Raw genomic sequence first — 25,330 nt, 5'->3', positions numbered from 1 at the left:
AGCAGCGGTTCACAAAGGGCTCAGGCCAGGATTGTCCCTGGGCTAGCACCATAGCGATGTTTGCTGAGATCATGGGCTTCCTGACACCATTCACAATTCACTGCACAGTGCTGCTGGTTACTAAGCCAGTCTATACCCCTGGGTTCCTAGGCAAGCGGCACCCTGGCAAGTAGAACTTTCCAGCCAGACTCAAGCGCAAAGTCTCCCCATCTCCCAGAACTTGACAAGGAGGTGAGCCTCTGAGGGGCTGTGATACCAAAGGTCTGAGCCATGCTCTGGACCTGGACAGAGGCAGCACCAATTCCCTGTCTAGGTTCCTGCAGCACAGGCAAGTGGGAAGGGCAGAGAGCTGTCCTGGGGTTCTGATCAGGATCAGAGTGAACTGCATTTAGTCGGTGTTTGGAGAATGCAAATCCAGTTACCCAACCCCCGCTCATCCAGGTGGAAATAAGCTGCTGCTGCAAAAGACTTGTCATGCTGTATCTGCTGCCTCTCCAGAGTTCTGCAGCAGGATTTCTGCACTGACTTTGCTCCTTGTGGGAAGCCACCAGCATGCGGTGCACACGCTCCTGTCTCAAAACTAGCCAGCCCCAATGTATTTTTAAGCACACGGAGTCGTTTCTACGTGTTCTGTGGTCTCATGCCTACTTCTCTGTTGTGCTAAGAGGGTGGTAGGCAGCTTGCCTTTGTTGTTTTTCTATATTGCCATTCAGATATTAGGAATGGCAATATACAAAAACCTGTAGGAGAACACTTCAACCTCCTTGGCCACACTATAGCAGACCTTAAGGTGGCCATCCTGCAGCAAAAAAACTTCAGGACCAGACTTCAAAGAGAAACTGCCGAGCTTCAGTTCATCTGCAGATTTGACACCATCAGCTCAGGATTAAAACAAAAGACTGTGAATGGCTTGCCAACTACAAAACCAGTTTCTCCTCCCTTGGTTTTCACATCTCAACTGCTAGAACAGGGCCTCATCCTCCCTGATTGAACTAACCTCGTTATCTCTAGCTTGCTTGCATATATATACCTGCCCCTGGAAATTTCCACTGCATGCATCTGACAAAGTGGGTATTCACCCACAAAAGCTCATGCTCCAAACATCTGTTAGTCTATAAGGTGCCACAGGATTCTTTGCTGCTTTTACAGATCCAGACTAACACGGCTACACCTCTGATACTTGCCTTTGGGTGGCATTCGTGCAACTTCTATTCCACTTAACAGCCTATCTCGGACGTTTTACAGTTACAGTCTCATCCCTATAGCTGCTTGTCAAGAGGTGATTGCCCTCTAAGTGCAGCTGGGCTCCTGATTTGCCGGCAGTCTAATTAATAGCTGCTCTGTACTCAGGACCGGTGCTAGGGTTTTGAGCGCCCTAGGCGGACGTCAATTTCGCCACCCCGCGCGCTGGTCTCACGGCTCTGGTGGAGCTGCCACAGTGGTGCCTGTGGAGGGTCCGGTGCTCCGCGGCTATGGTGGAGCTGCCGCAGTGGTGTCTGTGGGAGGTCCACTGGAGCTGCGCGAGCAGCTGACCATCCACAGGCACGACTGCGGCAGCTCCACCCAACCGCGGACCACCGGACCGCCCGCAGGCACCACTGCGGCAGCTCCACGGGAGCTGCCTGCCACCCCCTCCGGCGGCGCCCTGACCCAGGGGACACCCTGGACTGCCGGCTGCCGCGGCGGCGCCTTGACCCAGGGGACACCCTGGACTGCCGGCTGCCGCCGGCAGCTCAGACTCCCTCTTTGTCCCAGCAGCAGCGGCTGCTCAACCATTTAAAAAAAAATTGGGGGGCGCTTTTTGGCGCCCTCAAATCTCGGCGCCCTAGGCAACCGCCTAGTCCGCCTAAATGGTTGCACCGGCCCTGTCTCTACTATGCACGCATGCATCCCCAGATCCAAGAAGGTAACTGTGGAGAAAGGACTGTTAGCTTTAACAGATTATGGGAGTTGGCTTTCAGAAGGCTCCAATCACATCCTGAGTTAGGCATCAAAAGAGCATCATAAGGAGCAGATGTGTCTGTAGCAGTTTGGCAGGGCTAGTCTGTTCTGGGTTCTGTAGCTACTGAGTGAAGGGCAGAGGAGATGAGCTGTGTGTGTGCTCTACCTGCATTCCAGGGAGGGAAGAGATGCCAGCTCGCCCTTCAGTATCTGTCTTATCTCATAGCAAGTGCCTGAGCAATTGGGTGAGAAGCCAGGCAGGGATCTGGGCTGGGCACCCCCGCTGCTCTGAGGGATGCTGAGCTGCCGCAGGAAGGTTCCTGCAGGAACCTGGGTGCCCTTGCTGCCCCCAAAACCCACTGAGTGCTGGCAAGGGCCAGTGCTCTCTTTCTTTCTAAGCTCTCAGATGTTGCATCAGCTCCTGGCAGGGCTTCCTGACAGCTAAGATTAGGAAGCTCTGTAATCTTTTAATCAGTGGCACAGCTTCTCAGCCAGCTGACGGAGAGAATGATTCATGAGGCATCCCCCTGCTCTAGCAGAGCAGGGATCATCACTGCCTCCAACACTGCGGGTCTCATAAGCACCTGGACAGATGAGTTTCCAGACAGTGCTCTGCCATGCAGCTCTGGAGTTCCATCCTGCCACGGAGCCAACTTTGCCCTACTCTCCGTCTCTGTGGTGAAGTCTATGTGAGTGCTGCCTGGGCTGCTTGTAGCTGACCCCAGCCAGGGGCCCTCCCTAGCAGACACCAAAGAGTTTGAGTGTTTCATGTGTACTTTTCTTGGGGAGCCAAATCCCATTGATGTAGGGAGTGTCTGTTGCAGGGCTTCCACGTCCCCCCTCTGCCTTAGCCCTGGCTGCACTTCTCAGCCTAGCTCTGTCTCTTCCTATTCAGGTTGATAGAGCTGCACTCACCGGACAGCAGAAACACCCTGATCCTGCGGTGCAAAGACACAGCGACCGCACACTCCTGGTTCACGGCAATCCACACCAACATCATGGCCCTCCTCCCTCAGGTGCTGGCTGAACTCAATGCCATGCTAGGTGCCAGCAATGCCACAGGAAGTAGCAAGGAGGTCAGACACATCGCTTGGCTGGCAGAACAGGTATGCTGAGATGGAGGGCCCCTGATGTCTTGACCTTATTTGGGTAGAACTCATTTTTACAGGTGTGGTAGCTGTGCAGTCTAGCACTCTGCTTAAGGTGTAGCTGTGAAGAGATTAGTTTTCATTGGCAGATATGGGAGCAGGTCAGCGCTGCAGAGATTACAGCACTTTGGTAGTGGCTTGTGTGTTTTCAGTTCTCCTTTCTTCACTTACTACTGTGAGCCTAGAAGCCAGCTCAGTAATGGAATCCAATGGCAGCTGGAGCTGTGGGAGAGACCTGTCCAGGGAGGGATTTGTGCCAATCCAGTTTTGAAAATGTAACTTCTACCTAAATACATCCTGACCCAATTAATGTTTCAGAGATGGCTTTCATCTCTGCCTGGCAGGCCACAGCTCCAGTAACCCTCTTCTCCTCTGGAGGTGTGGCCCCTACCAACCCTGCAGGGGCATGTGCTGTGGTAGTGTTTGCCTGTTGTAGACAGGGCTGTAACCTCCTAACAGACTTCCCATGCCTGTTGTGGATGGGTTGTGTGCAGGGTTTGTTCTGATTCTCAGCAGTGTCAGTGCAAGCCTGATCTCATTCCTTGCAGCACGAGGATGGTGCTTCAGTCAGCAGCTTTGCGTGCACACAGGGCTCCAGAATTTCCCATCCAAGTGTCTGTCCTCTCTCCTTCCCTCAATAATTCATTTCCCCTTTAGTCAAAACCTCACCTGATGCTCTTCCTCTTTATTTAAAGGCGTTAGGCATATGCAGTTGTCTTACTGGCCTCCACATGCAATAAAATGCCTCCTTTCTCAATGGGAGTTCATGCTCCAAGTTCCAATTTCACACTTGATCCTAGGCTGGCAGAGCTTTCTAGATCTGATGCTTGGGTATCTGTGCACCATTGTACATGCACCCCTTGGGTAACTAGACTGGCAGGAAAGGGTGGCAATGCCATAATCTTAATGGGGATGAAGCATGGTTAAAGCAGAGACCTGGCATCTGTGCACAGCCCTGTCACTGAGTCACGTGGCTGTGGCAAATTTAGTAATGGGGTTGAGAACCCTCCTTGGAGCTAGGAAAAGTAACTTGCTTATACTGAAATGCTTTGAGATCCTTGGGTACCAGGTGTGATACAAAGCAAAGTGTTGTGGGTAGGAAGACCTGGTAAAGCAGAGGCCATTCCTCACGGGCCAGTGGGAGGGACAGTTGAGGTTCAGTGAAAATCTCTGACCCATGGACTTCACAAGATTGCTGGATTTTTCTTGAGGTCCCATACCTGGTGCTCAGCCAGGCTCACAACTATGTTGCTGTGAACCTGGGCCCTGAAACTAACACAGACAAAGCTACGTGCTGAACCATTGTGAACATGAACACTCTTCCCCCCCCCCCCCCCCCCCCCCCCACTGAGCCTGCACTTCCTTCCCAGGCCTGTGTTCAGTTTCCAGTTAAAGATGTTAAACCTTTGACAGCTCCAAGCTTCCTAGATCCTCTTCAGAGAGTGACCTGGAGTGTTTGTTTCTGCAGATAAGAGGAGACAAAGGAGAGTCTGTGTGGGCGGAATGTCCTGTGTATTTAAGCCAGTCACTTGATGTCAGCTGTTGGACACATGGGCTAGTTGCTAAAGCACATGGCCAAGAGTTAGGTCTGGAATCTGCCACAGACCGTGGCTTTGGGCAAGTCAGTGACTTTCTGTCTCCACTTCCCGGTCTGATGTAGGGGTCATGTTGACCTAACTTCCAGGGTTTGCAGAGGTTAATTTCTGTTGTAAATATTATCAAGCAATGCACTCCTCCTGTGTGCAGTATGAAAACCACAACCTTGCAGAGTTAAAGGGCTGTATGTTGTGCAGCAGTGCAGAAAACCCAGCAATGGGAATAGCTTTCCACAAGGTATTCAGGCAGGTGAGCTTTTTAACAGCTAAAGGAAAATAGGCTTATGTCTGCACGGGGCAGAACACTATTCCAATACGGTGAGCCTCATAGGCCAGTGGGACTGTGTCCTGCGAAGTGTTGCTGTGACAACAAGGAATTAGTTGTAACATCAGGTCAGGGTGCATTGTGCTCACTGTCCTGCTACTGCAGGAGGCGCTGTGGCTGTCCGTGGTCCCCACACTTGCAGACTCCTCTGGCAAAGCCATCCCAGTGTTCCAACTCCAGAAGCACTTGTGAAGCACTTTGCATTCCACCCCAGGAGCCCAGAGAGGGTTGGCCAGGTTCACAGCAAACTATGGCCGTCCGTGGCATGGGATCTCCCGGATGGCTGAGCCCAATAGTACCTTGCTGCCATTCCTCAGATGATGAGTTAACACCATTCCGACTGGGTCAGATTAGACTCTCTTCTGTGCCTGCTCCTTAGGGCGCCACTCCACAGCCAGGTTATTAATACGGTGCAACAATATGCTGCTTGCTTCAGACGGGGCCTGGCTCCAGGCATGAAGGGAAATCCTCTCTCGTTAATTTTCCAGATTATTTTTTGCCCTAGTGCTATTGATCTCTCTGAGTAGATTGCCTCGCCTGGGGAGGGGAGGCAAGCACAAGCTTCATGGATTGATTCCACATGGGGTCAGACGAGCACTACGGCACGTTGCCTAATCCCCGAGTGCCCTACAGAGAGGGGAAGACACTAGGCTTTGCTTCTGGGAGGAAGGGAGAGGCAGGAACTGAGGATAGAAAAACTCCGAACTCGGCTAACTACTCCCTTCCTCAGTCTGCATTGCCCCGTCTGCTCCTTTCCCCTCTGCCACTGGCACATTGTGAATTCCTTAACAGATGCACTAATCAGAAATGTCCTTTGGCCCCAGACTGCAGATCTTAGATGCTCTCAGATGAGGATCCTTTGCCCCCAGTGGGCAGCACACACTGCTTCCTGGACTGCATGTTAACAGCTCTCTCGACTTCTTGCAGTCTAGACTAGATGGAGGAAGGCAGCAGTGGCGGCCCATCCTCATGGCTATGACAGAGAAGGACTTGCTGCTCTATGATTGTATGCCCTGGACAAGAGACGCATGGGCATCACCTTGCCACAGCTACCCTCTTGTTGCTACCAGGTAAGATCCAAGCCTCCAAGTTGCCTGGAGGGACATTTCTTTGATGACCTAAACCCTGCCCTGTAGAGTGAAAGCCTTTCCCGCTTAGCGCTTTTCACCCACCAGGCGCCAAGTACTTTGTAAAGCTGTAGCTTTCCAGGGGAAATTGAGACACAGAGTTGGGACATGACTTCCCCAGTGTCATACAGTGAGTCTGACTGCTGGGATCAGACTTCTGGCCTCTGCCCAGTTTTCAGTCTGCTAAACCACAGCTGCCTCAGTCCACAGCTCTAGCCAGAGCATTGCTGAAATAACCTGGCTTGGGTCCTTTCTTGTTTTGCTGCTGATAGTCCTCTCAGCAGCTCCTTACCTGGCTGCTGGGAGTAGGGTTGCCAACTGTCTAACCACACAAACCCAAACACCCTGGCTCTGCGGCCCCGCCCTTCTCACTCCAGCCCTTCTCCCTCTGTTGCTTGCTCTCCCCTGCCCTCACTCAATTTCACTGGGCTGAGGCAGAGGGGGATGGTGTGGGCTCTGGGCTGGGCCGAGAGGTTCAGAGTATGGGAGGGGGCTCCGGGCTGAGCCTGGGGCAGGGAATTGGGGGTGCAGGAGCTGCAGAGTTGGTGCTTGAGGCATGGGCAACACACGGACACACACACACACACACCGCGGCCTCAAGAACATGCCGGACACTTCTGGGAGTGGTGCGGGGCTAGGACAGGCAGAGAGCCTGCCTTAGCCCCTCTGTGCTGCCAGACTTTTAGTGGCTTAAAATCTCCCACTTTGGCTTCAGTAGGCTCTGGGAGATGGAGCCTGATTCCAGGAGACTCCCAGTGAAACCGGGAGGGTTGGCAACACTAGCTGGGGCATGAGAGCCCTGTTTGTTTCTGTGCTGAGCCTGAGATGAGAGTGCCAGTGCACACTCATCACTGCTGGTGGGCCAGGGCCCTAGGATGTGAGCACTGAAATACTGGCCCAGTCACTTCCCTAGCTGTAGTATCAGTTAGTCGGCCACCCTGCTGCCAAGCATTGGACTGCTTTTCCTTTTGACTGCAACCTGGAACTTGTTTCCATTGCAGTGGCAGGATTTCCTTAGTGTAGGTTGACTTCCGCCTGGTCAAACCCCACTGCTCTGGCAGGGCTCCCACCTGCAGAGTAAATGTCAGGTTTGGATCCCCATTCCAAGGGTGATGGGTGGCGCTTGTGATTGGCCAGCGACAGCTGGGGGAGTGCTCATCAGAGCAGCCGAGGCAGCCCTCCCACAAACATTGCTCGGCGGCAGGACTGCTAGTAGCTATTACCCCTCTGGCAAATCAGCAGAGACTAGGCTGCTTTTCCTGGTAGCAAGTGGGAGAGTCAGGGGAGGGCTAGCTGTGCTCAGGCCATCACTCTCTCAGCCACCGTTGGCTAGTGGCTTTGAGTTTTGGCTCCTATTCGCTCACACAGCAATGCAGGCCTCTGATAAATCACCTGGTAAAAGGCCAGTTTCTTCCAGTTGCTCTTGTTGGGCCCATAACTCTGATTCTTAACGTGGCCAGCAGCCCAGAGTAACCCTGTAATAAGCCAGTGTGTGTGGCCCAGCCCTCCCAGGAGCTGTAAGCCACAAGGCACTGGGCATTGCTGGGGAAAGGGATCGCAAACTCCCAGGGATTCTGCAAGACGGTGACATTTTCGTAAATGACACGGAATGCTCGCGCTGAAGGATGAGACAGGCTTAGCAGTAGGCACTCAACACTAATACAGAGCTGCAAACATTCCAGCCCCTGAGTGTGCTTACAGCATAAGAGACTTTCTGTAAACTAATGCACTCCTGCTCTGAGCACTGAGAGAATGTCCCTGCCTCTCCCAGCCCTGCCACGGCGTTCATTCCAGTCCACACAGAACCTAGCCCTGTGGCCCTAGCATAGACCAAGAGGCAAAGGTGACCACCATGAAGCTCTGGCTACTAGAATACCATGAACAGCCAATGCTCACCTGGAAATCAGGCTGACCAGTGTTGGTATCTCTGGGAGGCGCTGGTGAGCTAAGGACTGTGAAACCAGCCTTGGCTGCCTGGCAGCATCTGCAGAAAGCATGTGCTCCTGCTGGAGTCCATACCAAACTTTCGCCTTCTCTGTGGTGACTTAGGTGTTGTTATTGCCCTGCTAACTCCTTCCATGATGATCTATGGGGCATGGTGCATGTGTGTTCTCCTCCCAGGCCCACTCTTGCCACCTGTCCTGCAAGTGAAAGGGAGCAGAGCATGGTGTGCTGACAAGCCTGTATTTCAGACAGCCATTACAGCCTCCAAAACAAGAGTGTTTTGTTGTTGTTGGGGCAGGGAGCGCAGCTGCTGTGATCAGAGCGGGGGTCCCCTGACATAGGAGGGGCTGCAGGCGCTCAGCATGGTGAGATGTCTGCATGCATCTTGTGTTGGGCTGCTTGAGTGCTGGGAGGGGGCTCTTGGCTACTTACCTTTTCATTTCTAGCCCTGTCTCCCTGAGAGGAGTCCTAGCTTTGCTGCTTTGCTAGCAGCCTGAGTCCAGCCTTGCTGGGAGCTGGAGGGGCTGTCCTGCTGCCAGAGGGAAGGTTTGGCCTGCCTGAGCAGGCTCCGTGGGGCCTTGGTGTCATGTTCGCATCCATTGCTCAAGCCTCCCTGTGACGCTCATAGGGGCGTGTGCAGGTCCTGCCGCTGGATCAGTTCATGTTCCCTGCCAAGCCTTCAGCAGCCAGGACCATCGGAGGGAAACATTCCTCTAGCCTGAGCATTTCTATAACATCTGGCTTGAGGCCTCCTGGAACAGGCTGATCCCTGCCTGGCATCTGCAGACTCTGGGCGTCTTGCCCATTGTGTCATGTGGCTCATCAGAATGTCACCTGCCACCTCCACAGGGCTGGGCTCCAGCTGTCTGGTTCCAGGCAGCCCTTGGTTGCACCAGCTGAGAGGAGGGAGGGGAGCTAGCTGCATCTCTCTAGTGCATCTGCCCAGAGAACCCCCAGCCCTGTGCACTAAGGAGTGTGCCTTTGCCAGCCTGCTACCCATGTAAGGAGAGAGCAGTTTAACTAGTGTTAATTGTGTTACTGCCCATCTCCCCAGGGCACTGCCTCGTGTGTGTCTAATGCCTCGCTCAGCCTGTGAGCAATGTCTCCCTAGTCTGCTCTGACCTTCTCCATCACTGCCTGGCTGCTGCTCTGGTGGACGGATTTCTGAGGCGCCCTGGGTCCACTGACAGAGAGGAGGCTGTGTGTGATGGGAGGTGGCGGCAGATCAAGCTGGGAGTGGTTGGTCTGGTTGGTGCTGGGTTTTCCCCACGTGACACATGACTGGGTGTTGGATGTGTGCACTGGGGAAAGGTGAGTGTTGTGTGGCCCATGCATGTGGCTTCCCCAGGTCACTGTCCAGGAGCAAGTTGGCTCAAACAGTGGCTTACGGGCAGCATAAGTCACAGCTCAGCCACTCGCCAGCCAATAAATCTGAATGAATGAACAAAAGCAGCATTCTCCCAGGGAGACCTCCCTCCCTCCTGGCCCCGTGATAGAGGTTTGTTAATGAACCACAGCTTGCTGCCCCCCCATGTTGGGAAGCAGCAGTGTCCTGGAATGATGTCTCCCTGGCCACTGTGCAGTCGCACTGATTTCCCTCTTCTCTCCCATGTGATCTGCAGGCTGGTTCACTCTGGCTCCGGGCGCAGATCACCTTCTCCGGGATCCGAGCTCACCTTTGCAACGAGGACAGGATCTCGCCAGGGCATTGAAATGCACGTTTTCAGGGTGGAGACGCATCGGGACCTCTCCTCCTGGACCAGGATGCTAGTTCAGGGCTGCCACACTGCTGCGGAGCTGATAAAGGAGGTGTCCGTAGGTACGCTGGGGGGCAGTAACTATCTGCAGCCCCACTGCTCCTTCCTGAGTTGCTCAACTGCCAAGCAGTCAGTTTATCACCTACTCTCTGGAACTGGGTCTCAGCAGCTCTCCCTAGCTGAGCAGAGCCAGGCCTGTGAGGGCTTCGATGCGGGGCTGCTTAGCTTTTACAAACACACACGAGAGAGTTGTGGGACATGGTTTGGAATTAAGACTCATGAGGGACACAAGAAAAGTAAGTGTGGGAAACTTAACACTAAGGCGCCCAGTCTGTTCAGGCTAAACTGCATAGCCTGGAGTCTCGGCTCAGTGACTGCGCTTCTGGAGGTCATGGTGGGGCCATGTGGACTGCTCAGAGCTCTGCCTCTTGGATGAGGGGTGTCCTCTGCTATAACCGAGGTACTCTTGCTAGTCTGTAACGGAGCCCAGGTACAGTTGGAGTGAATGCCTTGCCCTTCTCTACCTCTTGACATGGGAAGATCTGAATGTTTTCATGTGCTCAGAGATGGCCGGTGTCCCAGAGGTGATGGTAGTGATAGTGCAGTGAAACTGGAAGGCTGATTACAGTTCACGCCTAACTGGTTGGTAGAGCAGCCTAATCAAAAGGAAGCCAATTATCTCTCAGCCCCAGGTGGTGCACAACATATCTTCATTGCCTCGGCACTGCCAAGTGTGTGCTGGTTTCTTGAGTTATGTGGAATGTGTGGCCCTCTTGGTAGGCAGACAATCCTGAGTGGAAAGTTTTATCCATCTGGACTCTGGCCATTGGTCCATCTCCCCAGTGTAAGGACAGCATCACTAATATCCGGAGGTGCTGTGACCACAGTGTGATTGGCAGAATCTGTGATTCTGAGACATCCTTCCGGCATGCAGCTGGAGCTGAGTGCTGGGAAAGCCAGCTTTGTTCCTGCATTCTGAACACGTGAGGCTGCCTGTAGATTTGAGAACAGAGAGGAGCTGGACAGTACGTCCCTGGGCATGGAAATCATTTCAGCCAGTGAGGGTGTGAAGTGACCCCTGTGCACTTAGAAAACCTAGTCTCAGCCTTGCTAGCTGGAGTCTTCCAGCTTGGGGGCGGGAGAGGGCTCAATAGCAGAGAGATAGAAACAGCCAAAAATGAAGTTCTAGGCCAGGGGTAGGCAACCTATGGCATGCGTGCTGAAAGTGGCATGTAAGCTGATTTTCAGTGGCACTCACACTGCCCGGGTCTTGGCCATGGATCCGGGGGGGTTTTGCATTTTAATTTAATTTTAAATGAAGCTTCTTAAACATTTTAAAAACCTTGTTTACTTTACATACAACAATAGTTTAGTTATATATTATAGACTTCTAAAAACATTAAAATGTATGACTGGCATGCAAAACCTTAAATTACAGTGAATAAATGAAGACTCGGCACAACACTTCTGAAAGGTTGCCAACCTCTGTTCTAGGCTGAGAGGTTTGGGTCAGTCTGTTACCTATGGCTTAAGGGTTGTATGTTGTGCAGCAGTGCAGAAAACCCAGCAATGGGAATAGCTTTCCACAAGTGTTCAGAAGAGAATAGAACCCATTCTACAAGTCCTTCCACCTTTTGAAGGCTCTAATTGTTATTTCTGACAATCATCTTACTGGGAAAAGCTAATGTGAGGTGGCAGACCAGCTTCCATCCTGCTGCAATGGCAGCTTAATTGCTGCAAGGAGAATATTGGCTTGGGAGCCAGCACCTTCCACAAGCACTACTACAGCCCTCTGCATGATGATCCTGCGAGTTTTGTGTGAAGGGGCCCTTCAGCCAGTTCTTTCCATCAGGAGTCCTCTCCCTAAAGGCTATACTCTCGTGCAGTCTGCCTGCTCCCCATCATGCCTTGTCCTTCAGCATCTGTAATGGCAGCTGTCTTGTTGGCAGTAGGTGGTCAGTGATGTATCAGGCACCCCAGAGCCCTGTATGGTGCCAGTTGAGGTAATAAAATTGCTGCCACAAGCGGAAAGATTCCAGATGCCACTAGGCATCAAAAACAGAGCATCTGAAAAATAGGCTGTGCGCTAGGGAAAGCTGCTCTCGTTGGGACGGTGCAGAAGTGACGGGCTGCTTTTGAGGTTAGGCTAAGGAGCAGTTAATAGTCTTGTGTTGGTTGCATGATATACCCTCCTTCAAACAAAACCCAAGAATGTGCTGCTGATTGGTTTGGCAATAGAAATCTGGCTGGTGAAAACTAAGGCTAAACATGGCAGCGAAGGGAAGACTTGGTGGGAGAGCAGGCTTGGCTGGCCTTGTAGTATTTCACAGATGAACCAGAAACACCTGAGTGATGTCACACATTTCAGACTCTTCCCCCCCCCCCCCCCCATACACACCCTGCCTTGTCCTCTGTTACAGACAAATGCAAGTCCCCTGATACTGCACACAACTGCTTGAAGTCTTTCAAAAACAGGACCTGATGCATGACTGCTGACAGGGAGTGGCTCTCCGTGAGTGAACAAGTTCCACAGCCTTAGATGTGACAGGCAATCTAGGCAAAAAGTAAAAATCTAGGGGGGAGTGATGGACTTGTCCCTTTTTGGCTGCTTTCTAATCTGTTAAAGGCCTTGAGGGTGGGGGCGGGAATTGAATCTACTTTGTTTTTCTCCATTGGAAATTCAAGTCTTACCTACCCTGGTTTCCTGGGAGACTTCGAATGTCTGGAGAACTGGTAGGATTGATATGCCATGCAAGTAAACTTTGGTTGAGGTGGGAATAGATTTTTATTGAAACTGTTGCACAGTTTTATTAACTCAAAGGCCTAAAAATAGTCGGGAGAAAAGCATTTTGTGAAGATTCAGGTCCTGCTCCAACATAAGGCCTGAAAAAGGTTCACATTCTATCCTGAGTCCTCCAGGAAAAATTGAATAGCCACGATTGCATGACAAACAGTAAAAGACAAGTAGAAAAACAACTTTTAAAAATGCTTTCAGGTCATCTTTATACATCCCAAACCTAAATCTTGTCCTTCTCAGGTTCCCCTTGATAGGAGAGTCCAGAACAGACTAATCGTCTCTCTGATCCCTGATCATTACTGTGAGATCTTTGTCCACAGTGAGCAGAGAAACCCCAGAGAGCTTTCTTTTCATCTTTAAGTATTGGATGAGATGGGTTTCGGAAAGAGACTGGAGAGCGGAAGGCAGGCCTATACTGACAGGCTAAGCCACCGCCCTGTGCATTCTTGGTGAGTTAGTTCATCCTGTGTTTCCCGCCCCTCTCGCTGCCAAGCTGTGAAGACACAAACCGAGCAATCGTGCTCTTCCTGGGCGCAGATCCTGTGTCATGCTGGTGCCTCAAGGATGTTCCAGGTTGAGCTGCCCCCATGCTGTCCTGGGACACAGCCAGAGTGGCTCTGACAGATGTACCATCCCAGGATCCAGCAGGATATTAGTCATCCTGTACCCATCTAGTTACATGATTGAAATCCCAGGCTTTCTGCTTTTCTGAGATGCTTCCTCTGCTAGTGTCCTCACCATCATGCTGCTGCTTTGGCTTTCCTGAGGTATTTCTTCCCTCGGCGACATCTGCCAGTCTCTGCTCCTTGGTTCTAGCTGTAGCAGGTGACAGCATCCCTGTCCCAGAGATGTCTGCTCTGAACCCCGCACGGTCCCCAGTCTCTTCCCTTTTTCTGTGCAGTGGTTCCATTTGTGTGCTCTCTGGGCTGTCAGCAGCATGGTGAATTTCCTGGCTTCACAAAGGGCACTGCCAGTCTCATCCAAGAGCCAGGAAACACCCCAGTGTCCCTTCCTGATGCTTTTATACGCTAGGTACACAAGGGCATGGACTCAAATAATACTCCTGTGTGAATTCACAGAGCAGCAGATGTGTCCCTTGCAATTCCATGGGCAGCCTGATTTCACGCTGGCCTAGTCTGTAGCATTAATGGTACAGCTGATGCACTAGCATGGAAATGCTTCACCTTCACTACACACATCCAGGTCGGTTTGGTCACTCTCCTGCACCCATCCAGGGGCGAGTAGACCCCTTCTCTGCCCTTGTGCTCACAGTGAGCACAGAAGGAGCACTCAAGGATAAGGCCATTGCGGAGAAACTAAATGAATTCTTTGCATCAGTCGTCTTGGCTGAGGATGTGAGGGAGATTCCCAAACCTGAGCCATTCTTTTTAGGTGACAGATCTGAGGAACTGTCCCAGATTGAGGTGTCATTAGAGGAGGTTTTGGAACAAATTGATCAATTAAACAGTAATAAGTCACCAGGACAAGACAGTATTCACCCAAGAGTTCTGAAATAGCTCAGATGTGAAATTGTAGCACTAACTGTAGTTGGTAACCTATCATTTCAATCAGCTTCTGTATCAAATGACTGAAGGATAGCTAATGTGATGCCAATTTTTAAAAAGGGCTGCCGGGGTCACCTCTGGAATTACAGGCCAGTGACTCTTACTTCAGTACCAGGCAAACTGGTTGAAACTATAGTAAAGAACAATTGTCAGACACATAGATGATCATAATTTGTTGGAAGAGTCAACATGTTTTTTGTAAAGGGAAATCATGCCTTGCTTATCTACTAGAATTCTTTGAGGGGGTTCACAAGCATGCGGACAAAGGAGATCTGTACTGGGACCAGTCCTATTCAACGTGTTCATAAATGATCTGGAAAAAGGGGTGAACAGTCAGGTGGCAAAATGTGCAGAAGTTACAAAGCTACTCACGATAGTTAAGTCTCAGGCAGATTCTGAAGTGCTACAAAAGGATCTGTCAAAACTAGATGACGGGGCAACAAAATGGCAAATGAAATTCAGTGTTGATAAATGCAAAGTAATGCACATTGGAACACAATCCCAACTGTACATATAAAACGATGGGGTCTAAATCAGCTGTTACCACTCAAGACCGAGATCTTGGAGTCATTGTGGCTAGTTCTCTGAAATCATCCACTCAATGTGCAGCAACAGTCAAAAAAGCAAACAGAATGTTGGGAGTCATTAAGAAAGGGATAGATAATGAGACAGAAAATATCATATCTCCTATACTTAATCCATGGTACGTCCACATCTTGAATGCTGCGTGCAGATGTGGTTGCCAATCTCAGAAAAGATGTATTGGAATTGGAAAAAGTTTAGAAAAGAGCAACAAAAATGATTAGGGGTCTGGAACAGCTGCCATGTGAGGAGAGATTACTAAGACTGGGACTTTTCACCTTGGAAAAAAGGCAACTAAGGGGGGATATGATAGAGGTCTATAAAATCATGACTGGTGTGGAAAAAGTAGATAAGGAAGTGTCATTTACTCTTCCTCATAACACAAGAACTAGGGGTCACCAAATGAAATGAATAGGCAGCAGGTTTAAAACAAAAGGAAGTATTTTTTCACACAACGTACAGTCAGCCTGTGGAACGCCTTGTCAGAGGATGTTGTGAAGGCCAAGACTATAACAGGGTTCAAAACAGAACTAGATACATTCCTGGAGGTTAGGTCCATCAATGGCTATTAGCAAGGAGGGGAAGGGATGATGTCCCTAGCCTCTGTTTGCCAGAAGCTGGGAATGGATGACAGGGGATGGATCACTTGATGATTCCCTGTTCTGTTCATTCCCTTTGGGGCACCTGCCATTGGCCACTGTTGGAAGACAGGATACTGGGCTTGGTGGACATTTGGTCTGACCCAGTCTGGCCGTTCTTATATTCTTAATGTTGGGACACAGGGTCCAGTGCAGCGGTTGCAGGCTCTGTCTTTGCAGTGGCGAGGGGGCTAGGGGGCATGTTCTCTGAGCTGGCTGGCTGCTTTTGAGGTTCTGTGCTCTGTTTCTGTGCAGGCTGCACTTTGAATGGTCAGGAGGTGAAGCTCACAGTCCATTATGAAAATGGATTCACTCTCTCCAGGGAGGAGGCAGGCTCCAGTCGCACCCTGTTCCTCTACCCCTTTGAGAAGCTTAGAGTGTCTGCAGATGATGGCATCAGGAACCTGTACTTGGATTTTGGTGGCCCTGAGGGGGAGCTGGTGAGAATGGGGCTGGGGATGTGCCGTGATGTGTATTTTGTGGAGTGGGAAGGATTTGGGCTTGTCTGTTGTCAAACTACTGTGTGACTTGAGTTAATTTCAGGTGCTTAAAGTCTGTCTCTCCCATACCACCCCCTGTGGCCCTCACCTGCCCTGGGAGATTCCAGTCTCACAAGCTGGGTACCATTGGGCCAAAGGATCCCTGTCTGCTTAGACATACCAGGAGAGCCAGTTCTTCCCACACCATGCTGGTGGCTGATCCCTAATCATTACCGTGCAGACACCTCACACTCAGATCCCAAGGGGCAGGTGGATTGAGAGTCTGTTGCTCGTTGAAGCCAGACTGAGCAGTGTGGCCTCATGGTGATTACAGGCCCTCGGTGCTTTGGGCCTAGCTTTTCCATCACCTTTGGAATTGGGGGTGTGGGATTGGCATTTCCCAGGGGGAAAGCCCAGCTCAAGATCTGCTCTTCCCTGCTGTGTGAGAAGCTCTTTGTAACCATTGGGCTCTGTGGTTGAGTGGGAGCTGAAAACACTGTCTTGGGGTGATTTGTTTGCAATCTGTACACTGACACTTCTGCTCCAAGTAGAGCCCTGTGCTATGTGTGGGACTGACAGCATCTCTTGTGCTTTCTCTCCAGACTCTGGACCTGCACTCCTGTCCGAAACCTATTGTTTTTATGTTGCACACTTTCTTGTCAGCCAAAGTCACCCGTATGGGACTGCTTGTGTAAGAGGTGAAGGGTCCCAACAGCCCTGAACAACACATCTACTGTCCCAGCAGCAAAAAAGCACAAAAGACCCTAGTTTGTGGTGTCCTCCTGCAGTACCAGTGCCTTGACAAAGACTGACTCATGCCAGAACCATGATGGTGTGGAAGGAAGCTCCTGCTCTCCTCAAAGCCATAGCCAGAAACTCCAGCCTCTCCACAATCCCCTGGAATAACTGCGCCACATGCCTAGAAAATACTGAGGCCAGACTGCTGCTGGTAGCTCAATACTCAGATCAGAGGAGATGTGGTTCTCACATTCTCAGTTTCCAGCCACTTCCTGGCTGCTGGCAATTTGAGACTCTTCTTCCTGACACTCCTGGGATTCGATTGTCACCCTGAAGACTCAGCGTCAAGCTGAGCATCTGGCACTCATCTGTTGCAAGAAGAGCCATTGGCATGGGACTGTGAGGGGGGAGGTTAGGGTTGGAACTAGAATCAGTCCTTATGACGCCATTTTTATTGCTTACCAAATGTGCCTTTGGTGTAAGGTGGGTTGGTGCTTTACTGGAGATGGAGATGAGGAGTCTGGGAGTTCAGTGCTGGTCACTCTGGAAGTGTGTTCCATGAGTCCCCGCCCTCAGCTTGTTCCAAGCTGACCCAGCTCCCTCTGTTGCCACAAAGCCACTTTCCCAGGGATCCTTGGTAAGGAAGAGGCCTGTCCTTCTCACTAGCCAGTGGGTTTAGATCCCCCTTGCTGAGTGGGATGGATAGGGAGATTTCAGTCACTTTTCTGACTTGCTTTGGGCACCTGGAAACATCCTAAATACAGAGCACTTGGTGCTTTTCACTGATGCTTCTTATCGAGGCCCCCGATGGTCAAATGTGACTGGACAGATGCCACATGGCTGGATCGGAGGCACAGAAGGGCCAGCTGGTTGCATGTTCTGAGACGAGCTGGAATATGTAAAGCAGCTGATGCCCATATAGTGATGCGCACAGCCTCTGGGCCTGGCAACTTCCTCCTGAGACATTAGCAGCACCCTCTCCTTTCCTAGTGCTGGGCTGTCTGTCTCCCTCTGCCTGTGCCAAGCCCATGTGCCCAGGTGTGTGTGCTGCAGAGAGATGGGTGACGGGGCCTGTGAATGACTTTGAAATACCTGGGCGACAAGGTAGGGGAGATGGTATATTTTATTGGACCAACTTCTGTCGCTGAGAGGGACCAGCTTTCAAGCCATGCAGAGCTGTGTGCATGCTTGCAATGTTAGTTGGCACAGCCTGTCCCATTCCTAAAGAAAGTCTTCTGAAGCATCTGCAGGGCTGAGGGGAGGCAGCTCATCCACAAGAGGCAGGGAAATTGCAGTGCTTCCTTCACTCTGGTGGCAGAATTTGAACACAGGGCGTTTGGAAGCCACCTCCCAGCACATCACTGACCTCTTCCCAAAAGGACTCAAGCCACCCGGCAATGCAGCCTGGCTCAGAACTCTGAGAAACGGATTTCACTGCATAACCCAGACCTTCAGCAGGGCCTGCACCCTCCTGTTCTCTTCTTAGATTTCTGGTCTCTCTCATGCTTGGGAAGAACTGTGCCTGGGACACCTAGAGATGGGGGACAGGGACTCCAGGAGCCCACTGCGTGCACACAGCAGGTGGCTTGGACAGTCCTTTTGAGGCTCTGCTTGCTTCCTTGGAGCACCTCTAGCACCTGTGAGCGTTTGATTCTCAGTATAGGTTGCTCAGGATTAACTCCTGGGATTCAGCTTCACAAGTTACCAGTGTACTGAGCTTTCTGAGACTGGCTAGAGCAGTGGGACACTTACGCCACCTGCAGACCAGTACGGTAGCCCGTCTCCTTAGCAGCGCAGATCGACAGCTTGATGTAACTAGACTTAAGGTGAGAGTTCACAGCACAAAGCTTTTGGAGGTGAACCTAAGAGCATGCCGCCTTGAGCCTGGCCTTCACACACCACGAGCCTGTTCTGGGAAAGAAGCGATCCTGGAGGGCACACTTCCTTTAAGTGAGGTATGAAGCAAAGCTGATTTGCCCAGATTGTCCTGCCAGCACAGCAGCCTGCTGAAACCCTAGGGAGGAAATGTTCTTCACAAGCCCCTCACAACCAGGTGGCCTATGCTTGATGCCTAGCAGCTCACTTCCAAACACTATTTTAGTAACCAGCAAAGGCCAATCAGTTGAAACGTGTTTGTTTAAACAACAAATCACACCAGGTTATAACATACTTAGAATAGTGTCTTAGCTGATTGGGGTTTGTGAAGTGAATATAAGGTTAATATAAAGTGAGAGTTCCCGCACAGTACTGATTTGGATAGGTTTGTGTTCACCCAACAGACTGTTATTTGGTCTGTGGACCAACTGGAAGAGTTGTCATTCCAACGCAAGGCTGTTAAGCTCTTCAGTCTATTTTAGCTGCTCTAAAAGACGATATTTTACCTCTAGTATGGTTGAGGTTTGTCCCATCAGTACAGCGAGTGCTGGAAAGCACAGAGTCTGCATGGTGAAAAATCTACTCCAGGGACAGCAGACTAGTTCTAAGCCTCAGTTCTTAGACAACCCATAAAGAAATACTCCTAATGCCATAGGGTGATTAAGCTGTTACCATGTTGGACTATTTTCTTATCTAAATGTCTGTTTTTTTTGTTTAATTTGCAGCTTCACCACATTGGTGGCTGTAAAGCATCTGGAATATTTTTTACAAGTTAGAGGCTAGGCAGTTTGGTCTCTTACCAAAAGCCCCAAGTCGACTTAAATTAGAATTCTGGACAAGGTCCTGCCTTCTCCCAGGAAAACATGGCTTGCTAGGAACCAGGTTTACGAGGGTAAATGTAGGGTCCATCAGCAGGGGAATATTCACACCTGTTGTACTGGAAAGTGAGATTAGTGTCAGGATATCACATAAAATGGGAGAGTCCCCCTCCCCATATTATTCCTTCGTTCTGCAAACTACCTAATAAGCTGCTATGGAAATTCTGTTGTGCCCTGGCTGGTTTCAAGGGGTTAGATATCCCTGAGGATTTCAGGGAAGAACTTGTAGACTTAAGCACTTTCTCTGCTTTTTTTATTTTGCTCTGACACTTAAGGTTGAGTGGTTGCTATTTTAAGCTCTGGTGGTGGCCACTGATTGTCAGTACTGCTCGTGATCTGTACAAAACTTGCTGTCAGTGGGGTGAACTCTTCCCAAATCGCCTGTCACTAGCAAAGCTCTGGTTGAGGTAGCAACTGAAATGTCAAGAATAGACGCCAAATCGAATTGCACATGGTGGTTTGGTTTAACAGGAGGTTTGCACTCATTTCGATTGGATTTGGATTTCTCTGGGAGGTGGAGGAGTGCTTAGTACTGCCTTGTCATGACCACCCACTGCAAGCTGAGCTGGCACCCCTTGTGCGCGGAGTATGGTCTGCCTTCCCCTTTGCATCAGACACGGTATAGTTCATGTGCAGAAAGGCTCATGCTGCCAGCCTGAAACTGTCTCCCAACAGATGCAGGTTCCTTCCCAGGCTTCACTGTGTTAGGAATGACATTCTGTCCTGTGTAAGCAATCACGTTTGAGCCTTTTGCCACAAAGCCTGAATTCGATCCTGACTTGCTTCACCAGTGAAGCCCCTGAGATCTCAGCCTAGTTCCCAGAGAACCTGTGTCCAAACCTGACCCATCTTCTCATTCGTGTGAGCATCAGTGTCCACTGAATGGAGGCTCAGGTCTGTTGCGGATCAGATTTTCCCCTAAGTACTTGCCAGTTTGCACTCTGCCTAGGTCTCCTCAGGGCTGTCTTTCATTCATGCCAAATATCTGTCCTGTTACAGAATGCTGCATGCCCTTTTGGAACGCTGCGAGCCATCACTTACTCTGGAAGCTCAGGTCCTCTTAGCTTTTAAGGTTTTTAATGTTTTAACTTAGTATTAAAAGCCTGTTCTGCAGACTGAATTTCTGATGCTGAAGCCCCCACTGTGTCCCAGCTCCTCCCCAGAAGTGTTGAGGTACCAGATTTATCTGCAGTACATGCACTATGTGCCTCACCTGGCCTCGTTTGTTTCTGGTGGCAGCAGGCTCCCCTTTTCCCAGAGCCTGTGTAGAGATATGGGGAAATGTTCAGACTCCTGGGAGCTTGCCCTGTCTTTTCCCTGTAAGTAGGGAAAAGGGCCCCAGAATGTCTGCAAGAGACTCTGCTCCTGCCCCCTCCCACATCTATGCAAACCTCTGGATTTTTGAGTGAGGTGGTATGTTGGAAAGCTAGGAAATGCCCCATGTGGTGCTCCAGCTCCGCAGCTGGAGAGCTGTTAGAGCATTCCATGTGGAAGATACACCACTGAGAGGCATCCCACATTATCCTTGGAAACCAGAGAGGAGAGTATTTAAGCTGAGCTTGTCTTTTCTATCCGGAATAAGAGCAGACAAATGTCTTAAATATGGCCCTATCAGCCTGGATGACCATATGGTGGTGCAGAATTAAACTAGTGAATGGTGTTTACAAAACCTTATACAAGCTGTGTAGATTTTAAAAGCTATTGGTCCCCTCTAGTCAGTCAATTTCTTCTACCAACTCCTCTTCAAACAGCACTTGTGGGATCAACTCTCAGAGTTAATACACTGCAAAATCTTTGGAGATTCTTGTGCTTTTTCCAATACAACATTTCTGTGCTTGTGGCTAGTTCCCACAACTGAAAGCAGACATGGCATGCGGGGCTTAATTTGTAATGAAAGAGGTGCCAGATTTCAAGCAATTTTTGCACTTTCTTAACTGACATGCCAAGCCCAAAGGTGCCAGGTGGCTCAGCCCTGGCAGAAATTATGCACTGCTTGCGTGTAGAAACCAGGCTATACTTTTCTTTAAAAGGAGGCCAGTAGCCTCTTCGCATTAGATATTAAGCAATAAAGAAAATGGATGGGAAACCAGTAAAAGCAAATGTTCAAGTCTTTGGCTGTGGATCCCACTCCTGGTGTGCACGTGCTTTGTGGGATCCACATGGACAGAGCATCTTGAAGCACCACGGTTGCTGTAAGGCTAAGTAACTGTTCTCTACAGCCAGTCCACCTCTGCCTTTTGCCTTTATGCTGCCAGGATTTTGCTACATGGGTTAATTCTGTTTCTGTTGCTGATCTTACAGCATCCTGGCCTGCAACACAGTACATCAAAACATTGATTGCACTTTCATGTTCTAGAATTTGGGGGAACTACAGGGCTGGTTCTGCCCGGTTTTAAAAATAATTTGCAGTGACATCTCTTCTCTGCCGAATAAAATTAAAAAAATAAAATCCCATCGGCACATCAATGTTTGTGGTGCTCCATTTTCCTTTTAGCATATCTGCCTGTCTGGGATCAGCCAGTGTAGGGGATCTCACTACAGTGTATCAGTGTTAAGTTTACAATTTGGGTAAATAGAGCATTACAAGCCCCAGGTCCTAAAGACAAGAACCCTGTAGGTAGAACTGCCCCAGGTCACCTGAATAATAAATTGCACCGAACCACTACAAGTAAACTGTTTTTTAACCTGTGCAAACTCTGTGCTGTTTGATATGATATAATCAAGGCACAGACTTTAACACTCCCATGAAAAAACTAAAGTAACATGCAATCAATTCTATTTTTGTATTCTTTGTAGTTAACTGTTCATACAATTCTTCCTTTTTTGATGTTTTTAATCTCAAGCTTTTGGAACTTCCAGGTTACCAAATCCAAATAACCCAAGTGGTGAGAAAAGCAGGGGAGTTTGTGTGTTTTACAATCACATTAAAGCTTTATGTGTACTCTATAAATATAGATGCATAGACAACCTATTGTCCCTTGAGTTGCATGTTAACTGTATAGTATTGTACATTACAAATGAAAATGTAACCTAAGGGCAAGTGTAACCTTTATACTGTAAATAACAATAAAGGCTTTTATGCTTTTAGATTTTTATATTTGGGATTTTCTCTGTGGAAAATGTTTTGTCTGGGGTAGGAGATGCAGATGTAATTTTGCCATTCAAGATGGAAAACATTGCTCCCTGTCCTCCTCCTGCCACAAGCAAACCAAAAAAAAAACAACAAACAAACCCCAAGCAGTGCAGTGGTGCAGTGCCCCTGGAAGCTGGCAGCCAGGGAGACCACCTGATCCTAGAACAGGAGACTCTGCTTTTCCTGCCACACATGGTTCTGTGTTGGAGGGGAGGGGGCTTGGCAGAACCCCCAGGAGAAAGTGGATCTGTGGTGCTCATGCTTCATTGAGATTCATGAGGCGGTTCACCCATCTGAACCATTGGCTGTTTGCAGGCTCAAGTAACTGATGCAGAGACAGTTCTATCGAGCTTTTCTTCACCCCTATGAGGGCAAGAAAGTGTGGTGTGTTTGGTTTTTTTTGTTAAAGTTGAAATTTCCACATACCCACATGATTGGAGGAGCTGGGACCCTAGGCATTGGCCTGCAGAACCTGTAACTTAAAGCAGCCCTAGACGAATGGTGCTGCAGTGATAGGCCCACGGCCCAATAAGCATCTATTTGTTGCTGTGATGTGCCAGGGGGCAAGAAATCTCACCTAGACAATGCACTGTTCCAAAAAGTTTTAGGGTTTAAGAATGGAACTGTCTACCTATTCTGGAAAGGCTAGGGTGTACAATCACATGGGACCAAGCAAGCCTCACCCACTGAAAGGTGGGGGCAGGTCTTATCTATGGAAAAAGGAAAGGTAAGACACTGTGGTGTCCATTAACTCTACATAGTTATTAAAGCTCCAGGCCTGAATGTGAATGGATGTATGCATTCTAGGGGCCAAATGCCAAAGATGGGGATAGCACGGTCCATTTGAGCGGGCTCCTGGTTCAAGGCAGATGGCAATGGGGTAACAATGCCACTTTAGAAATAGGAGTGCAAAGCCCAGGATTCTCTGTGTCAGCAAGGAGGCAGGTAACCTTCCTCAGCCCCTGCAAGGGACCTGCCAAGGAAAAACCATGGCTGAGTGACCTTGTCTCCAGAAAGCCACAGACAGGGTTGGTGCAAGGAAGTTTCGTGCCCAGGCAAAACTTCCACCTTGCACCCCTCCACCAGCTAACCCCACCCCCCCATGGCAGCTAACTCAGCCCCTCACCTGGGGAGCCCCCCCCAGCAGCTACCCCCCCTGCACTGTGACAGCTAATCTCTCTCCCCTGCCTCCCCCCATGGAAGCTAACCCTGCCTGGGGAGACTCCCCCCATGGAAGCTAACCCTGCCTGGGGAGACTCCCCCCATGGAAGCTAACCCTGCCTGGGTAGCCCACCCCAGCTCACCTCTGCTCCACCTAGCATGCTGGGGCTGCTCTACTTTTCCTCCCTGCCCAGGCATGTGGCACTTATTGGAGGAGACTTAGAACTGGGCTGTGTGCTCAGCGGAGGAGGCAGAGCAGAGGTGAGCTGGGGTGGGGAGCAGTTCCCCTGTGCAGGGCTGGCTTTAGGAAGTGCGGGTCCCAATTCGAACATTTTCGGCGGGGCCCTGGCAGGGATGACTTAAAAATGGAAAAAAAAAGCCCTTCATTTCTTTCATGTATTATTTACTTTCCATAACTATATACATAAAATTATATATTATGTACATTGCATCATATATGCTGTTGATTGATTAATGACTGCTGTTTCACATGTGTGGGTCCCAGCTGCTCCCTGCCCCCCTCATTGAAGCAGGTGTGCAGTGTTACTGCCCTGGGAACTGCAGGGCACAAGTGGACATTGGGCTGGCTGGAGGCAGGGCAGGGGCTGACTGGAGGTAGGGTCTGGCCGCAGGCAGGGCAAGGGGTGCGGGACTGGTTGGAGATGGGGGTGTGTGGGGCGGGCTGGCTTCAGGCAGGGCCATGGGGTGATGCAGCAGGGGTTGGCAGGGCTGGAGACAGAGAAGTGTGAGACTGGCTGGCTTCAGGCAGTGGGGTGCAGCAGGGGTTGGCTGGAGACAGGGCAGGGTGTGCAGGGCTGGTGCGGGCAGCAGTGTGTGTGGGGCTGGTTGGCTTTGGACAGGGCCATGGGTGTGTGCCAGGGGTTGACTGGAGACACAGCAGGGGGTTTGATAGGCACTGGCTGTGGGCACGGGGTGCAGAGCTGGCTGCAGGCAGGGGGAGCGGAGCTGGTGTGGGCAGGGCAGGGGGTGCAGCAGAGGCAGCTGGAGCCCCAGCCGTTTAAATAGCCCCCAAGCTCCCTGCTATCCCAGGGCTTTGGAGGCTATTTAAAGGGCCATGGGCTCCCCAGCTTCTACCCCGCCCCAGACCTTCTAAATAGCCGTGGGAGCCCTGGGGAATGCATGGGGGAGGGGGCTCTGGCAGCTATTTAAAAGACCGGGGTGGCAGAGGCAGCTGGAGCCCTGGCCCTTTAAATAGCCCCCAGAGCCCCTCACTACCCCAGGGCTCTGGAGGCTATTTAAAGGCCTGGGGCTCCAGCCAGGAGAGTGGGGCCTCGGGGCTTGCAGCGCTCCAGCCGGGAAAGCAGGGCCTCCGGGCTTGCAGCGCTCCGGCCAGGGCTCCAGCCAGGAGAGTGGGGCTTGCAGTGCTCCGGCCGGGGCTCCAGCCAGGAGAGTGGGGCTTGCAGTGCTCCGGCCGGGGCTCCAGCCAGGAGAGTGGGGCTTGCAGTGCTCCGGCCGGGGCTCCAGCCAGGAGAGTGGGGCTTGCAGTGCTCCGGCCGGGGCTCCAGCCAGGAGAGTGGGGCTTGCAGTGCTCCGGCCGGGGCTCCAGCCAGGGCCGCAGGGCTTGCTGCGCTCCCGCCTGCGCTTCACTCAAGGGAGCAGGCCCACGGAAGACCCCTGAGCAGATCG

At 50.8% G+C, this 25,330-nt stretch overlaps 1 protein-coding gene across 3 annotated transcripts in view; it reads left to right on the top strand.

Annotated features, from left to right (window-relative positions):
• Window positions 1-22,484, top strand: part of SNTB2 (syntrophin beta 2) — a 53,843-nt gene extending 31,359 nt beyond the window's left edge. The window contains exons 3-7 of one of the 3 annotated variants that reach the window (XM_050922288.1): window positions 2,837-3,047; window positions 5,937-6,079; window positions 9,703-9,899; window positions 15,675-15,859; window positions 16,501-22,484. In XM_050922288.1, the coding sequence (XP_050778245.1) occupies window positions 2,837-3,047; window positions 5,937-6,079; window positions 9,703-9,899; window positions 15,675-15,859; window positions 16,501-16,593 (829 nt within the window). In that variant the 3' untranslated portion in view covers window positions 16,594-22,484. Of the gene's footprint in view, window positions 1-2,836; window positions 3,048-5,936; window positions 6,080-9,702; window positions 9,900-12,257; window positions 12,434-15,674; window positions 15,860-16,500 lie in introns of those variants that run through there. The other 2 variants (XM_050922289.1, XM_050922290.1) reach the window with 2 other exon arrangements.
• The last annotated feature ends 2,846 nt before the right edge of the window (window positions 22,485-25,330 follow it).

The sequence above is a fragment of the Gopherus flavomarginatus genome, chromosome 14 (genome assembly GCF_025201925.1).
Source record: "Gopherus flavomarginatus isolate rGopFla2 chromosome 14, rGopFla2.mat.asm, whole genome shotgun sequence".
In the NCBI taxonomy this organism is placed as follows: Eukaryota; Metazoa; Chordata; order Testudines; family Testudinidae; genus Gopherus; species Gopherus flavomarginatus.
Note: the sequence above shows the minus strand (reverse complement) of the source record. Positions and strands in the feature narration are given on the sequence as shown.